Source organism: Lithobates pipiens, unplaced genomic scaffold, assembly GCF_037356315.1.
Source record: "Lithobates pipiens isolate NorthernLeopardFrog02 unplaced genomic scaffold, aLitPip1_a1.2 Scaffold_8, whole genome shotgun sequence".
Taxonomy (NCBI): Eukaryota; Metazoa; Chordata; class Amphibia; order Anura; family Ranidae; genus Lithobates; species Lithobates pipiens.
Genome location: NW_027507903.1, coordinates 665,494,672 through 665,509,849, shown reverse-complemented (window position 1 = coordinate 665,509,849; position 15,178 = coordinate 665,494,672). Strand labels below are relative to the sequence as shown.

The 15,178-nt window shown below is 46.6% G+C and overlaps 1 protein-coding gene across 1 annotated transcript; it reads left to right on the top strand.

Moving 5' to 3' along the window:
- Window positions 1–7,592: 7,592 nt before the first annotated feature.
- Window positions 7,593–9,682, top strand: LOC143961883 (E3 ubiquitin-protein ligase TRIM11-like). The gene has a single exon (XM_077471218.1). The coding sequence runs from the start codon at window positions 7,625–7,627 to the stop codon at window positions 9,215–9,217; it is 1,593 nt and encodes a 530-aa protein (XP_077327344.1). The 5' UTR covers window positions 7,593–7,624; the 3' UTR covers window positions 9,218–9,682.
- The last annotated feature ends 5,496 nt before the right edge of the window (window positions 9,683–15,178 follow it).

Sequence of the window (15,178 nt, the reverse complement as noted above, 5' to 3'; positions counted from 1 at the left end):
CAGCGTATGCTCCAAGAGGTGGACAAGAGGTACAGTGTCACTGATGCATGCACTGTCACTGCTCACCATCCTTGTGGCCTCCTCAAACGGTGACAGGACAGCATGCATCCCTGATCATGCCCCACTGGCGTGGTGAGAAAAAACGGAGCTCCCCTGACCCTGTCCTGGTGCCGTAGTCACACAGGTACTCATTGATGGCCCTCTGCTGTGTGTGCAGCCACTGCAGCATGGCCAACGTTGAGTTCCACCTGGTGGGCATGTCACATATAAGGCGGTTCTTGGGCAGATTCAACTCCTTTTGGAGCTCAGCCAGCCGAGCACAGGCATTAAATGATCGGCGGAAATGCACACAGACTTTCCTGGCCTGCTTCAGGACATCCTGTAAGCCTGGGTACATTCCCAAGAACCGCTGCACCACCAGGTTAAGGATGTGAGCCACACAGGGCACATGGGTCAGTTGTCCCTGTCGGAGGGTGGAGAGGAGGTTAGTGCCATTGTCGCAAACCACCATTCCTGGCTTAAGCTGGCGTGGCATCAACCACCTCTCGGCCTGCCCCTGCAGAGCTGACAAAATATCTGCCCCAGTGTGGCTCCTTTCCCCCCAAAAAAACAGCGCAAGCACGGCATGGCATCGTTGTGCCTGCATACTTGCATAGCCCCTTGAACGCCTACGGAGCACTGCTGGTTCTGAGGACAGAGCACTGGAAGAGGCCATGGAGGAAGAAGAAGAGGAAGGATGGGGTGGAGGAGAGAGGTGTGTCACAACCAGTAGTAGCATTTTGGAGGCGTGGTGGCGGAACAACCTCCAACACTACCGCACCTTTTCCTGCATCCTTCCCAGCTGCCAGAAGAGTGACCCAATGGGCTGTGAAAGACAGGTAACGTCCCTGTCCATGCCTACTGGACCATGAGTCAGCTAGCCAAGCTAGCATTCAACCACTGGGCATGTGGATGTCTGGGAGTGAACTTCTTTCAACGGTCCAGCAGCTGGGGCAGGGAAATTTGCCTGCTATAAATTGGACGTGGGTGTACTGCTAGCAGACTGCCCAGAAGCACTTGGCTGTGACACACCTAATTCTACACCTTCATTCCTCTCAGAGCAGGTTTCAGAGAGGACTGAAGGTCTATTGGGGTTGGAGATCCCAGCTGATGAGGAGCAAGGAGAGGTCCGCTTTGTTCTTTGGTGTGGGTCTTTGAGGTACGCTTGCCAACGAGCTGCATGGCAGGTCAACATATGTCTGGTCAAGCATGTGATGCCCAAGTGTCTGATGTTTTGGCCACGCGAGATACACTTGAGACATATGTTGCAAATAGCAGCGGTGCGATCTGATGCACTCGTCTCAAAAAAGGCCCACACCAAAGAACTTTTAGAATAACGCGCAGAGGCAGCTTCCTGCACAGGCAAAGCTCTGCGGTTTGATTCAGTCGGTGTGCTGCCCCTAAGCTGGCCTCCGGAGGGTATCCGGCCTAGTTGGACATGTGCCTCCTCCTCCTCTCTCCTATCAGGCACCCACGTGGAGTCAGTGCCCTCATCATCCCCTCCCTCTTCATCGCTGGAGCAAACCTGGCAGTATGCTGCAGCTTGTGGAACATGACTGCCAGATTGCTGTCCTTCTTGAGCATCCCCTCTGCGCTCACGCTACTGCCTTCCTCTAGCTGAGTATCATCATCAGAGCCTACAAAACACTGGGCATCCTCCTGGAGCATGTATCCAACACTGTGCTCAAAGAGTTCAGGGGACTCCTCAGGAGGACGTGGTGGGTCTAGGGAAGGAGTCACTGATGATGACATTGAGATGAGGGAAGACGATGCATTGGCAGCTGCTTTGCTAGTACCCTGAGCCTGGGTGAGAGAGGATGAGGAGGATGAAGAGCGCTTGGTCATCCACTCTACCAAGTCTTCGGCATGATGCGGCTCAACACGTGCCGAAAATAAGGACAAGCGTGTCCCATGGCCATGTGCTGATGATGACGATGCCACGACCAGCACTGTTGTCTCTAGACACAGAGCCTGCTTGCCTTTTTATTGGCTTGCGCCTGTCTGCCTCTCCTTGTTGGCCTTCCAGACATGGTAATGACCTGAAGGGAGATGGGAAAACCAGCAATTGGGTAGTGTATATTGTGCTGGAGGCACACAACACCCACTAACTCCAGCATATGCCTTTATTATAGAACAGGAATTAAAGGGTAGATACTGGTGTATACTGTGCTGTGCTGGAGGCACACAACACCAACTAACTCCTGCAGATGGCAGATGGCTCAATTAGAGAAGAGCTATATAGGTGGATAGTGGTGTATACTGCGGTCAGGGCACATAGACAACACCCACAATCTCCTACAGCTGACTGCAAGCTCTATTACAGAAGAGCAATATAGCTAGCTATATAGGTGGATATAATGGTGTATACTGCGCTCAGGGCACGCAGACAACACCCACAAACTCCTGCAGATTGCTAAAAGCTCAATTACAGAAGAGCAAGAACGCTAAATCGCCCGATAACGAACGGTGTATAGTGTGTTGAAGGTACACAGAGAACACCCACTAACTCCTACAGACGTCAACACACTATACAAGGCCGCCGCGCTGGCGACCTTATATATTGTGGGGCGTGTACTTCACAGCTTGAGCTATGATTGGCCACAGGCATCCTGCCTGTGGCCAATCATGGCTCTCCTCGCTGCCGGCGCAGTGATTGGCCAAGCATGCGGAGTCACAGTGCATGCTTGGCCAATCATGAGCCAGCAATGCACCGCGATGGCGCAGCGCATTGTGGGCCGTGAGCGCCACACGAATTTGGCACGAACGGCCCATAACGTTCGGTATTCGCCGAACGAGCGAACAGCCGATGTTCGAGTCGAACGTATGTTCGACTCGAACACGTAGCTCATCCCTACCTGACACTGACTATTTTTTATTTGTTTTCTATTTTTTATAACTATAATTTTGAAGTGTATTTTATATCCAGACAAATATCAGGTGATCGGGGAAGACATGATGCAACTTGTTACAAATGTTAATTGCTACAAAGGATGGATTTCATGCAATAAACGAGGAACTGAAACATCTGAGACTTGTACCTTTGCAGAACAGTGGCCTGTAAGTGTCTGCCTTCCAGACATAATGCAATTAGGTTAGCAAAACAACGCCTGAAGTTTACTAAAAAACGGTACACCAGGAGTGGCCTAAAGTCAGGTATAGACTTGGCTGGACTACAATGCAGTGTATATATATTTTATGAACTGCAGCTCACTGAGTCGCTTGCCTAAAAGTGTCTTTGAACATGTACTCCAGGAATGGCCTACAGTCAGGTATAGGCTTGGCTAGACTGTATATATACAAGCCTGTAATATATTAAATGAACTGCAGCTCACTTGGCTACAATGCAGTGGATTTATATATATATATATATATATATATATATATATATATATATATATATATATATATATATATATATATATATATATATATATATATATATATATATATATATATATATATATATACATACATATACAAAACCGAGATGCATATATACTAAAAATACACTGCAGCTAACTGAATCGCCTGCCTGCTCAAACTAAACTGAAATAACACTCTCTGCCTCTCTCTGTCTCTCTCTTAACAACGCCACCAACACACTACACATGACCGACATGCAGGCGGCCTTATATAGTGTGGGGTGTGGACTTAACACTCGGGCCATAATTGGCCAATTATGGCTCTCTTCGCTGACGGAGCTGTGATTGGCCAAAGCATGCTGGTCATAGTGCATGGTTGGCCAATCATCAGCCAGCAATGCACTGCGATTATGCAGTGCATTATAGGCCGTGATGTGCCGCTCAAATTTGTCACGAACGGCCCATAATGTTCGATCTTCATCAAATGATTGAACAGACGATGTTCAAGTCAAACTCATGTTCAGCTCGTACAGTCAGCCCATCTCTAATCCAAAGCAGCTTGTGCTATGATACTGAACCAGCAAATGATACTGAAGGAGATATTTCCAAAAACATCAAGCAGGATAAGCTGAAAAGACCTATGTAGGAAAAGGCTGAGCCCTATGAGACTGAGTCTTCTGAATGGTCCCAGGGACCACATAATTGGCTTTCATTCACTAGCTAAATGGATTGTTCCCCTTCCCTGTTATCCTTGATGTGATGTTGCTGAGTAACTGTTGCCTGTTACAAGAGGTTTGTGGCAAGAATGATCACGATGCTACTGAGACTAACAATTATGTCTTCCATGCCACATATGGAGAAGGACTTTGCAGCTACAGAAGATGCAGTGTGTTTTTAATTGGACTGATTCATTTATTTTTATTGGACGATTTATTTGATAAGTGTCAGGTACATGGGGTCTCTGAAGGGCATGGTGGGTGATCTGTACTGTAATTGGTGTAAAGCGTTTGGCTCAACAGGGGGGAAATGTAGCATAATTTCATATTAACCAATATATATTTAATGTTATTCATATTATTATTCATATTATTATTATTTAGTAGTGGGTTTATCAATATTATTATTCAATAAGTAAAGCAATAGTTATTAATATTTAATAATGTATACTATGTTTTCCAAAGATTTAGAAAGATTTCATTTTAAATTTTGAATTTTAGATGACCTCTCTAAATTCTCTCTCATACTTTTTATAAGATAGTTTACTGGATGAAAGTTAATTATGATAGTCCATTTTTCGTTTTTAAGCAAGTGCTAATTAGAAAAGAAAACACTTGACAGCAGATGAATCAGAGAGATAAGATAAGAACATCTTAAACAGGTGGTTAAAATAATTATGTGGAATATGGGAACGTATGTACAGTACATTAAATTAAGTTTGACAGGGTCAAACAAAGCACTGCTTGTGCCCTCATTAAAACTATAAAAAAATATATATATATATATATTTTTATGTGGATGATGCATTACTTTTTTGAAAACCATGTATGTATACATGCACATAGAATTGTATAGTGAGAAAACATAAGATATAACACATAATGGTGGGGTTATTGAAAGTTAATTTTCCAAAAGTCGTAAATCTGTCTTATCAGGAAAAGGGGGGTTTGATTTAACACAGCTGGGTACCATACTGTCTCTACACAGGTGTTTTTAATTGGACAAAAGCAGTTATAAGTCACCTTAATGAACATATAGGAATTCTGGGAGTGAATTAGTTTATCTGATTGTAGAACAGGTGTCAGATTTATGGTTGGTTACATTGAAGTTGATCTTAGCGACCAATCATATCTAGGAGAGATGGCTGAAATAAGCTTGTAAAGGGTATATAAATGCAAGCTCTACAATTGTAAGACAGACAAGTCAGATAGGAGCTCATAAGGCTGAACTCGATGTATGCTGCCTTATTGCACTGTTCATAGAGGTCAGAACCAATGGGCAAGTATCTGTTCAGATAGGCATCTATCAGGCTGACTGTTTGTCTATGCAGCTCTATTGCACGGGTGGCAGACGGTCAGAACCAATAGGCAAATATCTGTCCGTGACTTGACTTGTTCCAGAGTGTGGTCTCAGGTGAATTTCCCTCACAAACTTAGTCGAGCCGAAACCCAAACCATGTGAAGGGACCAGACCACTGGTGACCATTACCGTATGAGTGAATTTCAGAGCACACGAGATTCCTTAATTCCAAAGTCCTCCGTCTGCTGACAGAGGCTGGTTGACCGACTGGTCCCTATCAGGTGACGGGTTCCCAAGAATTGTCAGAAAAAACTCATTCTGGTTCAAGTTAAGAGCAAGTCACAATTGTTTCAATTTGGTTAGATGGTAAGAATACCTACAGTATATCTAATATGCTTGCATTGTAAGAAACTGTATAAATTAGACCTGTATCTTGTAAAACTTTGAACATAAACCTGTATGTTACCAGCTGTTAATAAAGCTGCATTGCTGAAATTCTGCCTGGTTTGATACGTTATTATTAGGGTTGTCCCGATACCACTTTTTTAACACCAAAAAGTACCAAAACTTTTTTTCACGTTCTCGCCAATTCCGATTACCGATACTTTTTTTTTAATGTCATGTGACAGTTTGATTGATGGGCACTGATATGTGGTACTGACCAATGGGGACTGATAGGTGACACTTTTGGGCACTGATAGGTGACATTGACAGGTGGCTGGCACTGATAGGTGGCACTGATAGATGGCACCGACAAGTGGCTAGCACTGATAGATGGCACTTATGGGCACTGAGAGTTGGCTGGCACTGAAATGCAGCAATAAATGACATGAGGAAATTATTTATTTTTGAAATGCTGTGCTGTGACGCCCATCTTGGTACACCCTGCCGCAGTAAGCAGCAGTAGACATCTTGTTACACCCAGCTGGGCAGGGTGTAACAAGATGTCCGCTGCTGGCTTACTACAGCCGAGTGCAGGGTGTACCAAGATGGGCGTCGGGATGTTTAGCCGCCGACGTCTTTCTCTGATGTCTCTCTCTCTCTGATGTCTCTTTCTCTCTGCTGTCTCTTTCTCTCTGCTGTCCCTTTCTCTCTGCTGTCCCTTTCTCTCTGTTGTTCCTCTTTTTCTCTCTGGTGTCTCTCTGTCTCTCTCCCTGATGTCTTTATTTGATTTCTCAGGTACAGAGCAGCAGAAGACATGCCCCCTTCACACACGCCCCCTTGTAATGTGTCTCATTACACAGGCTGACTCCACCCGCCCTCTCTGGCCACCCGCTGACTCCACCCACCGGCTAACTCCGCCCACCCTCTCCGCCCACCAGCTGATTCTGCCCGCTCTCTCCGCCCACCAGCTGACTCTGCCCGCCCTCTCCGTCCACCAGCTGACTCTGCCCACCCTCTCCGTCCACCAGCTGACTCTGCCCACCCTCTCCTTCCACCAGCTGACTCTGCCCGCTCTCTCCGCCCACCAGCTGACTCCGCTCGCCCTCTCCATCCACCAGCTGACTCTGCCCGCCCTCTCTGTCCACCAGCTGACTCTGCCCACCCTCTCCTTCCACCAGCTGACTCTGCCCGCCCTCTTCGTCCACCAGCTGACTCCGCTCGCCCTCTCCATCCACCAGCTGACTCCGCCCGCCCTCTCCGTCCACCAGCTGACTCCGCCCACCCTCTCTGTCCACCAGCTGACTCCGCCCTCTCCGTCCACCAGCTGACTCCGCTCGCCCTCTCTGTCCACCAGCTGACTCCGCTCGCCCTCTCCATCCACCAGCTGACTCTGCCCGCCGACCACTTCATGTTGAAGTGTAGAGGAGAACCGCACATAGCTTTCTATCTAGTGCCAGCAAACAGATCCTCCCACCAACCTTGTATATATAAGAATAAAGTTCCACCGGTCACTGCACTAAAAATGTGTTGCTTTATTATATCAAATCTTTGGAAAAAGATTACAAAGCAAGTAAAGTTATTCCAGACAAAATCATTACAATCATCTGTTCAGACAAAGATTATATTTCGGGCTTATTTATTCATGCCCTTCCTTAGATCAGTCAGAACACACAACAGATGTGTTCAACATTATCAGACCTCTATAATTCTACTCATAATATTCATCCAGCCTCACCCTGTGTAGGAGGACGTCACCCCTCCCCCATCCACATTCCTCTCCGGTGTCAGAGACTTTCAGTTTAGTTTGTCTTCTGCTGTCAGCGATGGCGTCTGGTGATCTGAGAGCTGAGTTGGAATGTTCCGTCTGTCTGAACATTTATACGGATCCTGTAATGCTGAGATGTGGTCACAACTTCTGCCGGGTCTGTATTGATGGTGCGCTGGATACACAGGAGGGGTCTGGAGGATATTCCTGTCCTGAATGTAGAAAAAGTTTCAGGAGTCGTCCTGCACTGCAGAGGAACATAACACTACGTAACATAGCAGAGACTTTCCTGTCTCCTCAGCCAGATCAAGAGGAGTCCGGGGTCTTCTGTACTCACTGTGTGGACTCTCCTGTACCTGCTGTTAGATCCTGTCTGCTCTGTGAGGTTTCTCTGTGTGATAAACACCTGAGAGTCCACAAAAAGTCCCCAGAACACGTCTTATGTGACCCCACCTTGTCCATGGAGAGCAGGAAATGCTCCGTCCATAAGAAGATCCTGGAGTATTACTGCACTGAGGATGAGACCTGTATCTGTGTGTCCTGCAGTTTGGCTGGAGAACATCGGGGACACCAGGTGGAGACACTGGATGAGGCTTCTGAGAAGAAGAAGAAGACACTGAGGAATGTTCTGCAGAAACTTCTGACAAAGAGAGAGAAGACGGAGGAAAGAGTCCAGAGTCTGCAGGAACACAGGAGGAAAGTAGAAAAAGAAGCCGCTGGTGACACCGAGAGAGTCACTGCCCTGTTTAGAGATCTCAGGAGACATCTGGAAGACCTGGAGAAGAGAGCCCTGAGGGACATCTCCAGGAGGGCAGAGCGGATCTCCATCTCCATCCGGGATCTGGAAATAAAGAAGGAGGAGCTGTCCAGGAAGTTGCGTCACATTGAGGAGCTGTGTAACGTGACGGATCCACTGACTGTCTTACAGGAATCAGACACAGGTGACTTGTGTGATACTGAGGATGGAGATAATGAGGACAGAGAGAGACATGAGGAGCTCCTCCATGATGGAGGGGGTCAGGGTGTGGCGGGGGTCTTACACACATTATCTGATATAATAAGAGAGGTAAATGTATACTTCTATATACAGGGAGCTGCAGACATATTACTGGATGGAAACACAGCTCATAATATTCTACAGATATCAGATGACAGGAAAACTGTATCTGAGTCAGATAGAAACCAGAATTACCCAGAAACACCAGAGAGATTCCAGGATTTTCCTCAGGTGATGAGCAGTCGGAGTTTCTCCTCAGGGAGACATTACTGGGAAGTGGATGTCGGGGGGTCAGGTGGATGGAGAATTGGGATGTGTTACCCCAGTATAGGGAGGAGAGGGAAGGAGTCATTCATTGGAGATAATAAGAAGTCCTGGGCAATGGACAGGTATTGTAATCAGTATTATGTGGTATATGACAGAAATCATATCTTCTTCCCCACCTATCCCTCCAGTAACAGAGTCAGGATAGATCTGGATTATGAGGCCGGGCAGATCTCCTTTTATGATCTGTGTGACCCGATCCGACACCTCCACACCTTCACCACCACCTTCACTGAGCCCCTCCATGCTGTGATATGTGTAGGGGGAGGTTGTATAAAGATATGTGGGGGGGAGGCGGGAGATGTGAGAACTCCACCCACAGTCTGGTGACGTCAGACAAAGGAGGGGAATTCATTTAATATTCATCCAATAGTATATAGCAGTGGGCGGGGCTTCCTGCAAGTTTTTCTACTATAAATAAATGTGAGATTTCTTACTGATCGCTGTGATTGGGTAGAATATCTGTCCAATTATTGCAGTAACAATAACATGTTCCTATTGGTCAGAAAGGATGGGTGTGGCCTATCTATCTGTCTATCTATCCCATAACAAACTTAAATAATGCATTATAACTTGTAAGCAGAAAATATCAGTGTGCAACTTCAGTCATCTCTCCCTCTCCCCTCTCCCTCTTCTCTCCCCTCCTCGCTCCCCTCCCCCACATGTGGTCCCTCTGTGTGGGGGGGGAACCATGATCAGGCAGAAGGGGGGTGGGGTCACTGTGATGGGATAGGATGGGGTCACCTCTCCTCTCTGCCCCTCCCCCTCCTCCTCCATACAATCTATATTACAAAGAGGTGGAAATAAATGGAACAATCTGAGAGGAAATGTATGAAGACGTCATCTAGAGATTTATTACTGGAAGAAAAAATGTGATCAGAGAGCCCAGACTGTTTTTAGAGTGGGTCAGGATTAGATCCCCTGTCAGGTTTTTTCTTCTATCCGGGGCTCCATTACAGAGATTTCCCCTCACTTCCTGTCCCGGTGACAACATTTATCTAGACAGGAAATGAGGGGAACTCTCCAACAGGAACACAGACTGAAATAAGAATGATATGTTTGCATTGCAATCTGCGAAGCGATCTGGGGGTGTCATTAACTTTCCATTGACCCCCCCCCGCAGCGGTTCTCAGATGTCAGTGTGACTGTCCGGTGATTGAGGTGTGATGAGGGAACCCGCACAGGAATCGCACTGGTTCCCGCATCCCACAAGTCTCATCCCAGCCTAAGGCTCCATTCACACCTATGCAGGGGGCTTTTCAGCCTTTCTGCTTTGCTTTTTGCTATGCTTTCCGCAGGTTTTTTACCCTTTGTGTTTTTTACCCTTTGTGTTTTTTTTCCTAATTTTTTTTTAGATAGTTTGCTGTTTGGGGCAGATTTAAAAACGCACTACATGCTTTTCTGCAGCCTCTCCATTGAAGTCTATTGAACCATAAAAAGCAAAAACCTTTTTGCGTTGAAGGCTCCATTCACTTCAATGTGTTTTTTCATTTATTTTTTTTTTTTTTAACATGGATCCCTATGGAACACGTTCACATCAATGCATTTTTTCCTGATTATTATTAATACATTTACAATGAGTTTATTCTACTGATTATTTTATTGTGTGAAGAAATAGAAATGAATAATAGATCTACAAATAGAAAGAGATGAAAATTGATGGTAAAATCTCAGAGGAAATATAAGAAGAAATGATCCCGAGATTTACTAATGACAGAAATAATGGGATTTATCACTAATATAATGATATCTCTATAATAATGTATGATTACTAGAACTGGAATGTGTCCCCAATATAATGTGTCCCCATAGAATGGATCACCAATAGAACTCTATGTAATCTCTTTTATAATGGATCCTAATATAATGTATCATGTGATGGTGTATTATAATCACTAGATGTGTCCTGGTGATGGGGGAGAATTAGGAAATGAAATGTTAATGTGAAATAAAGATTCTTTATGAAATCAATACTATCATTATTATTATAGCGGTAATAAACCCACTGAATTTTTTTATTTTTTTTTTCATACCTGTAAGGGAAAAGGCATAATGAGCTAGCATGCACCGCATACTAGCTCATTATGAAATACTTACCTTAGAACGAGGCCCAGACATATCGCCTGATACACGCCGAGGTAGATGACATGTTCCCTTGTCGTGTGTTCCGGGTATCGCGGCTCTGGCGCTGTGAGTGGCCGGAGCAGTGATAGCGTCACTCCTGTGCATGCGCGCGGGAGATTTCTTTCCGGCAGGGTCCGGCGTCTGCCGGGCTTCAAGCCGAGAAACCCCTGTGCGCATGCGCCGCTGCAATCAGTGGCTCATTGCCAGGGGAATATCTCCTAAACCGTACAGATTTAGGAGATGTTTGTTTTTTTTTTTTTTACCTACAGGTAAGCCTTATTATATTACACCCGCTTTATTATTGTTATTATACAGGGTTTATATAGAGCCTACAGTTTATGCAGTGCTTTACAACATGAAGGCAGATATTCCAATTAGAGTGTAATACAGGAGGAATCAGAGAGCCCTGCTCCTTAGAGCTTACAATCTAAAAGGGAGGGTCAAGAGAGACAAAAGGTAATAACTGTGGGGGATGGGCTGATGGAGAAAATAAATGTACAGTTGTTAGGTGGGGGTAGGATAGGCTTCTCTGAAAAGTTTTCATGGATTGCATGAAAGTGGAGAGAGTAGGAGAAAATCAGACCGATGTGGGTAGCGAGTTCCATAGGATGGGAGAGGCTCTGAAGAGGTCCTGGGGGTGAGCATGGGAGAAGGTAATGAGGGAGTTAGAGAGCAGGAGGTCTTGCAAGGAACAAAGTGAACGGTTTGGTTGGTATTTTGAGACTAGCTTAGTGATGTAGCTGGGGGCCGGGTTGTGGATGGCTTTGTAAGTTAGTGTTAGTATCTTGGGGCAGGACAGGGATGAGATTTTGTCATAGAGGTGGTCAGTAGCAGAGTAGAGAAGAAAAGGGTTAATGTGGTAAAGGTTTCTACGGGTAACTGTTAGGCAGTTGGAGGGGGAGGAGACAGAAGACAGGGAGAGAGCGAGTGCATAGGTAGGAGAACACAAGGTCGGGAGTATTGCCTTCGGAGCGAGTAGAAGCCTGTATCTATTGCTTCAGGTCAAAGGAGGAGGTTAGACTGAGCAGTTTAGAAGCAGCAGTAGTATTAGAAATTAACCGGGATATTGAAGTCCCCGAGAATGATTCTGGGAATTTCAGAAGAAAGTAGGATAGCCAGGCCGAGAAGTCATCAAGGAAGGTTGATACCGGTCCAGGGGGTTGATAGATCACATCAATTCTTAGAGAAACGGGAATAAATAGACCAATACAATGTGCCTCAAATGAGGAGTGTCAGAGAGGGAGGTTGGTGAAGTATCTGATAAGTGCTGAAGGATTCCCACTCTTCCACCCACTGAGTCTGGGGGAGTGAGTCCAAATAAAGCCAATGGGAGAGGGAAGCAGGAGAAGCAGTGTCAGATTCGTGAAGCCAGGATTCTGTAATGGCGAGTAAGTTAAATTAATTTGTGATAAAGAGGTCACGAACAGAGGCGAGTTTGTTGCAGACAGAGCGGGCGTTTCAGAGGGCACAGGAGAAGGGAAGGCTGGTTTTAGGAAGAAGAGGAATGTGAATTGTGGCTGCTGCCAGAGGGTGTAGGGTGATGGGAGCATTGGGCACAGTTAAATGATGGAGGCCCGGGGTTTGGGGATATATCTCCAGAAGTTAGGAGAAGTAGTAGGATGAGGGAGTGAAAGAGTTGGTAGGAGCAGTATTAGGCAGAGGACAGGAGGGAGGGTAATATATACAGGTTGCAGAGTGGAGAAGAGGGGTGATGGAAAGAGAGGTGTTTAGTTTTCAAACATTTGCAAATACATTAGTAATCTACAGAGTTCCATCAAGGCACCCCAATATTTTCTGTAGTCATAACTCATCTAATGATGAGCCTCCACTGTGGGAGCACATGTATTATAATAAATAGGCAGAGGGCAGGTGAGCCTAGAGGGAGCCCGCCCCCTCTTTAAAGGCACAGGGGTGCATACCCCCAACATAGACAGGACCCCTCAGATATGACAACAATTTGCTCACAGATCTCAATTCTATACTTTAGAGATTGCGATGAAGTTGCCACCCTCCCAGCCTCTCAAATTTAATTGAAGGGGGTGGCCACTGCATCTTACCTAACTAACCACCTTCCTCCCGGCCACTTTTTATAAATGGCCAGATGGTTCACTCCTAGGGGCGGGAGAGCTCTTGTTGCTTGTGCACACCCTCTAAGGCAGGCAGCAGTACATGCTGTGTCCTTCAGAAACAATGAGCCTGTACCATGTGATTACTGAAACCAACATAGCTGTCTTTATCGTGAGGCAAATGGGGAGGCTGCCCCGGGCCCAGTCACTGTTTTCGGGCCCAAAACAGCTGCCCCTGGAGCCCACTCTGCCTGAATATTGGGGTCTGCCCCACACCCCGCAATGCCACTGCCTTTGAGGCAGCAGTAGTCCACAGAGAGCAGGGGAGGGGTGGGACGGGAGCACTACTGACTCTCAGACCCCACCCCGATGCAGTCTGTGTGGTCGGGAGAAGGCTGAGGCTGCAGGTGCAACTAAGAAATGGGTCGAGTTTGGAGTAGGAGCCGCAGCGCTGATATCCCCAGAGCGGGGATGGGATGTGGAGTGAGCTGGCTGGCAGGTAGGTCCTGGCTGTCTGTGGATTGTCTGATGAGGCTGCACTGATAAACTGCATTGATGGACACTGATTGGCTGCACTGATGGGCACTAATGAGGTGACACAGATGTTCACAGAAAGGTTGCACTGATGGACATTGATGAGCTGCACGGATGGACACTAATAGGCTGCAATGGTGGACACTGATGGTCAGCACTGATAGGCTGCACGGATAGAAACTGATCAGACACTTATGGGTTGCATTGATAGACATGGATGAGGTGGCACTGATGGACACTGATAGGCTGCACTGAGTGCCACTGATAGGCTGCACTGATGGGCACTGATGAGTTGGCACAGATGGACACTGATGGGCTGCACTTGTGGGCACTGATAGGCTGCACTGGTGGACAATGAGGTGGCATATGGTCACTGATGGGCTGCACTGGTGGGCACTGAGGAGGCTGCAGTTATGGACACTAATAGGCTGCACTGGTGGGCACTGATGAGGTGGCGATGATGAGCACTGATGAGGTGGCACTGATGGACACTGATGGGCTGCACTGATGGATACTGATGGGCTGCACTGGTTGACACTAGTGAGGTGGAACTGAAGGGCACTGATGGACTGCACTGGTGGGCAATGATGGGCACTGATGAGGCTTCATTGATAGGCTGCACTGGTGGGCACTTATTTACACTGATTGGTACTGATGGGCTTTACTGATGAGGCTGCACTAATGGGATTGCACTGATGGGCACTGATGACGCTGGACTAATGGGCACTGATAGGTTGCACTGATGACGCTGCACTAATAGGCACTGATGAGGCTGCACAGATAAGCACTAATGAGGCTGCACTGATGGACACTGATAAGACTTCACTGATGAAACTGAACTGATGGGCACTGATGAGGTTGCATTGATGAAATTGCACTGATGAGACGACCCAAGTAAGCTACACTGATGAGGCTGCACTGATTAGCTGACATTGATGGGCACTGATATGCTGCACTGATTTACACAGAAAAGTCACTTCTAGGCTTCCCTTTTCTCAGACAGTGGCAGCGCTGAAGAAAGGAAATGCCGATACCCGACATATGTTTACATGTGATCAGATGTGATTGGACACAGCTGATCGCATAGTAAAGAACCTTCATCATTGGCTCTTTACCGTGATCTATAATGCCCTGTCTCCAAGGGACACAGCTCACCACTGATTGCCGTGCTGCACGTCATGAATGGAAGGACGTCATATGACATCCTCCAAGAACAAGAGCTGCCCCTCCCCCCTGTCATTGTACCATAGGCTGGGTGGGAACCAATTACATGTTGCTGATGTACAATAGATATAAATGTGGGAGCATCCAAAATATTTCCCTGAGAGCCGTGTTCCTCTCTATTGTCATCTCTTAGATGTGGAGCTCCAAGTCTTATTCTATCCTAAGGATTAAAGTGGCTGTAAAGGGTGAAGATTTTTTACCTTTATGCATCCAATGTGCACAGGAGCCTCTGTTCTCCATTTGCCATTGGCTGCCACTGCTGTCAATCACAGCCAATAAGGAGGGAGCAGGGGCAGGGGCAGGACTGAGCCATTGCTCTGTTTCCTCTCACAACGATTGGCAC